The sequence below is a fragment of the Alligator sinensis genome, unplaced genomic scaffold (genome assembly GCF_000455745.1).
Source record: "Alligator sinensis unplaced genomic scaffold, ASM45574v1 scaffold489_1, whole genome shotgun sequence".
NCBI lineage: Eukaryota > Metazoa > Chordata > Crocodylia > Alligatoridae > Alligator > Alligator sinensis.
The window spans coordinates 2716272-2721675 of record NW_005841901.1 but is presented as its reverse complement, the minus strand read 5'-3'; the positions used below and the strand labels follow the sequence as shown (position 1 = coordinate 2721675).

Below are 5404 nucleotides of genomic sequence, written 5' to 3'. Positions count from 1 at the left end.
TCTTTCCCTGTTCCCGTACATCTATGACCTCCAGGACTGGAAGAAGAAATGCCAGACACAGCACTTGAGAAGAGGGAAGACATGGACGCCCAAGAGGGTGGAAGTAAGCAGAGATCTTCACCTCCACCTTCAGTAGTTTGTCTGGAGAACAGATATGCAGTATTAGCAGCAGAGAGGGAGAAACATGTTCTACTGGTGGAGGAAGACAATCCAGGCCTCACCAAGGTGAGAAGGATCAAGATGACTGCCACCAAGAAGAAGTGATAGGTGGTGGTAATTGGAGACTCCCTTCTGCAGGAGCCATCTGCCGACATGACCTGTTGTCTTGGGAGGTCTGCTACTTGCTCGGAGCCTGGACCTGAGATGTCACGGAAGGATTACTGAGGCTCATTTGGCTGTCTGACTACTACCCCATGCTGCTTATCCATGTGGGCACCAATGATACTGCCAGGGGAGACCCTGATCATATCAAAAGTGACTACAGGACTCTGGGTGCAAAGGTGAGGGGGTCTGGGGCTCAGGTTGTGTTCTTGTTGATCGTTCTGGTCAAGGGAAAGGACCCAGGAAGGATCAGGTGCATCCTCAGATCAACACCTGGCTGCACAGGTGGTGTTGCCAGCAGGAGCATGTGGGCACCAATGATACTGCCAGGGGAGACCCTGATCATATCAAAAGTGACTACAGGACTCTGGGTGCAAAGGTGAGGGGGTCTGGGGCTCAGGTTGTGTTCTTGTTGATCGTTCTGGTCAAGGGAAAGGACCCAGGAAGGATCAGGTGCATCCTCAGATCAACACCTGGCTGCACAGGTGGTGTTGCCAGCAGGAGTTTGGCTTCTTCAACCATGGGATGTTTTTCCAAGAAGAAGGATTTCTGGGAAGAGATGTGATCCACTGGATGGAGAGGGAAGAGCATCTTCACAGACAGGCTTGCTAAGCTAGTGAGGAGGGCTTTAAATTAGGTTTGCAGGGGATGGAGACCAAAGACCTAGGGGAAGTGAGAGACTTGGAGGAAGAGCAAGCAGGAGGGGGAAACAGTGGGAAGGTGCGCTCATACTTCCTGAGAAATCAGGGCAACGAACTAATTACCTCAGGTGCCTGCATGGATCCTGGGAAACAGTCAGGAAAAACTTTCCAAGAAGAAGGATTTCTGGGAAGAGATGTGATCCACTGGATGGAGAGGGAAGAGCATCTTCACAGACAGGCTTGCTAAGCTAGTGAGGAGGGCTTTAAATTAGGTTTGCAGGGGATGGAGACCAAAGACCTAGGGGAAGTGAGAGACTTGGAGGAAGAGCAAGCAGGAGGGGGAAACAGTGGGAAGGTGCGCTCATACTTCCTGAGAAATCAGGGCAACGAACTAATTACCTCAGGTGCCTGCATGGATCCTGGGAAACAGTCAGGAAAAACTGAAAGTCCTTGAACAATCACAGAACTATGATGTGATTGGAATGACAGAGACTTGGTGGGAGCTAACATGACTGGAGCACTGTCATGGATGGGTACAAACTGTTCAGGAAGGACAGGCAGAGAAGAGGAGGAAGAGGAGTTGCACTTTATGTAAAAGAGCCATATGATTTCCAGAGCTCCCATATGAAGCTGGAGATGGGCCTGTTGAGCATCTCTGGTTTAGGGTCAGAGGGGAGAGCAACAAGGGTGATGTCATGGTGGGGGTCTGCTATAGCCCACCAGACCAGGGGGATGTGGTGGATGAGGTTTCAAACAGCTGGCGGAAGTTTCCCAGTCACGGGCCCTGGTTCTCACGAGACATCTGCTGGGAGGGCAATACAGCAGTGCACAGGCAATCCAGAAAGTTTTCAGAGAGTGTTGGGGACAACTTCCTGTTGCAGGAGCAGCCAACCAGCATTGTGCTCTTCTTGACCTACTGCACACAAACAGGGAAGAATTGGTGGGGAATGTAAAAGTAGACGGCAGCTTGGGCAGCAATGACCACAAGATGATAGAGTTCAGGATCCTGAGGGAAGGAGGGATGGAGAGCAGCAGAGTAAGGACCCTGGACTTCAGAAAAGCATCCTGACTCACTCAGGGAACTCATGGGCAGGATCCCGTGGGAAGCCAGTCTGAGGGGGAGAGGAGTCCAGGAGAGCTGGCTGTACTTTAAAGAAGACTTACTGAGAGTTCAGTAACAAACCATCCTGATGCACAAGAAGAATAGCAAGTATGGCAGAAGAACAGCTTGGCTTAGCAGGGAACTCTTTAGTACCTCCAGGTGCCTGTATGCAAGCCCAGAGACTGCTCCGATGTGCTGTCACTACAGTGCACTGGAGCAGACTCTATGAATTGAGTCTGCTGGAGCATGGTAATTACCATGCTCCAGCCAGCCTCCGTGTGTCGTGTATCAGTGTCCCTGCGCTTCAAAATGGAGGTGAGGGCACTTTTATCTAAAGCTCGTTTGACATGAGATGCTCTGGGCACTTGCATTCCGAGAGCCGCTCTAATTAAAAAATGTTCTCCGTTGTGAGGTACTAGAAAAGGGCATGCCAGCCTATTTTAATGTGCATTAGCTAAAGAGCACAGGTTTTTTTTTGTGACAGTCTGATGCATTTTAAAGTAAGCTAATGCGCATTAAAGTGCAGGTATAGAGGTGCCCAATATGGGCCAAGTGGAGTGAACTGATAATGCAAACATATTTCGTTTAAGGTGGCAGTTGCTAGCTCTTAGGTGAAGCTACTACTCTCTGTCCTCACCATTTTTTTTTTTTTTTCTTAGAGCAGAGGCACTTAGTCCTTTGAGGTGCTTTTATATTTTCAGTATCTTTTCTCTTGTTCTGGTCAGTTATTTTTGGAAAAAACTAAGAAGAAATTAAAAATATTGATGTATTGATTTAAAAAAATAGAAATTCACGCAAACGAAAAACCATTTGTTTGCTATGAGGTGCTTCTCCAAGGTATTTGTTCTCCTCATGTTGTGCCTATATTTTCTTTTCTTTCACTTCTTATTCTGTGCGTTTGAGAGAATTTTATAAAAGTTACCCCATGTAGCTGTAGCTGCCATAAACATTCTTTTGATCGAGAAATTGAGATTTAACTGAGCCCAACTCCTGTAGAGGTGCAGGAGGCAAGTAGGCCTTATGGCACCCAACATCAGGTGCACAGGTCCTTGGTATTGTTCACTGAGCTGTGAAAACCAGTTCCTTCTGGGAAGAAAACACTGTGGAGCTATTTCCATTTCTTTGTCTGCATGTCATCTTCTCCCTTCTCACCTCTCCTCTTTCCTTCCCTTTTCTCCTCTTCCACCCCCTTTTCCCCTCTCAAGATCTCAACGAATTTGTGACAAGCGGACGTTTCAATCTAGGGGAACTTAATCCTCCACTAGAATAGGGAGACCGACCACCTACATGATCCAGAGTTTGCCGAAATGTACGAATGCATGTGACTGAAATTTGAAAGAAGCATCTTTCTTCCCAGTTTAATTTGTCTGTTATTTGAGCATTAGTACCATATGACTTTGTTAACAAAATGCTTAATAGTCATAGAAAAATAGGGCTAGAAGAGAGGGGGACCATATGACCACCTAAGGTTAACCCCTGCTCAAGGCAGGATCACTTATATCTAAACCATCCTAGCCCAGGTTTCTTCCCTTGAAGACATTTGAATTACTGGTATACACATGACCTCACAGAAGATTCTGCATAGGTGCAGGGGCATGCTATTATGGGATGATTGCTTTTTTTATAGGAGGCTCTTACTTTTCATTGTTGAAAAGTCATCAGTTCTTGTTATTTAAGATCATATTTCATTCTGCTTATAAAGTACAGCTGCCCTTTTTAAATAAAAAGATGAGGTAGATGGATATCCTATAAATTTACCTTTTTAATACTAGCTACATAATTATGTTAGGGTTGCCGCATTTATGGTAAATAAAGAATTGTTAAAGGACCTGCTGTATTAAGTTGTATTCCATAAATAACAGGTTAAAGTTTAACTTCTCTTTTGTTGTTGCTTTCCCAAATTAATGAAAAGTTTGGGTTTTTTTTTTTCTTTCCAATAGATAGCAAATAATAAGGATGCATTGAGGAAGACTTGGAACCCTAAGTTCACGTTGAGAAGCCATTTTGATGGGATACGAGGCCTGGCGTTCCATCCAGTTGAACCAGTTTTAATAACAGCATCTGAGGACCATACGTTAAAAATGTGGAATTTACAAAAAACAGCTCCAGCAAAAAAGTATGATTTAAAAAAATGTATTTACCTGCTTCTTATTTGTTAAAACAACCTAAATAAGCATTTAGAGAAGGAATAACAATGGGAGGACATTGGGAACTTGATACAACTCATTGGAATCAATCAGTGGAAGTCCTTCCTTTGATTTCAGTGTGCGGGGAGTCTTCTACTGTATGGAAAAATATGGACCATGTTGGACCTATATGAGACTATTAATCTCTTTTTGTTTTTCTTTTTGAAAATCCTCTGATTCCCATATTTACTATGAAATATAATTTTTACTAAAATTTACTCTTTACTATACCAAATCTGATTTATTGTGATTCCATATAGATGCTATACTAATATCCTAGACGACCATATGTATAAAAGGTGACCCTTTTATGCATATGCATGTGTCTCTGCATATATAAATAAAAATAGAGGTGTATGTGATGTCAGATTGTCTGGTGCACTCTGCTCCTGATGTGCTGCTGGGACTAAATGGGTCTTCCCTGTTGGGAATTTCCAATGAGAGATGCAGCTACCATAGCCAGGAAGAACACTGCTCTCTCTTACTGTCCCTAGAGCACTCGTGTCCAATACACAGCTTGTGGGCTGTGCCCCCAAATCAGGGGCTCCAGGACTGTTGCGCATGCAGCGCCTGCTCCAGCCAGTCTTGGACCTGCACTGCATGTGACATTTGCAGGCTCCTCATGCAGTGCAAGTTCTGGACTGGCTGGAGCAGGTGCCATCTGCAAGACAGTCCCAGAACTGCTGGGGTGGGTTGCCACCTGCAGTGTGGTCTGGCCAGGGTGGCTACCGCATGCATGGTAGCTGCTGGTCTGGCTGGACTGAACATGTAGTGCTCATTCCAGTCACTCTGGGATCTGTACTGCATGCAGCATGGGTCCCAGACCAGCTGGAGTAGCCACTGAATCGGGCATGCTGGCACAGTTGGGGAGTCCATGGCCAGATCTGCCCTTCTGACTTGCCGCATGCCACTCACGCAGCTGGGGTATGCTGTACTTCTCCAGTCTTCAGTGGAGAGGGTTCATAGGGAGAGTAACCAGATGATGGAATCTGGAGCAGTTCCTAGGCTGCTATAAATTCACCTGGGGCTTTGGTATAACTAATCTCAGAGTTAGAGGTATAATTACCTCCCACTTTGTTATGCTGGGAAAGAATGTGATATAAAAAAGTCTGTTGTCCTTTGAAAGCCTTCTTTCCCCCCCCCCCCCCCCCCCC

The 5404-nt window shown here is 45.6% G+C and overlaps 1 protein-coding gene across 4 annotated transcripts in view; it reads left to right on the top strand.

The window, feature by feature from the left end:
• Positions 1-5404, top strand: part of STRN (striatin) — an 80914-nt gene that overhangs the window by 52093 nt on the left and 23417 nt on the right. For all 4 annotated transcript variants that reach the window (XM_025197616.1, XM_025197615.1, XM_025197614.1 and 1 more), the window contains one exon: positions 4005-4180. In XM_025197616.1, the coding sequence (XP_025053401.1) occupies positions 4005-4180 (176 nt within the window). The remainder of the gene's footprint in view (positions 1-4004; positions 4181-5404) is intronic.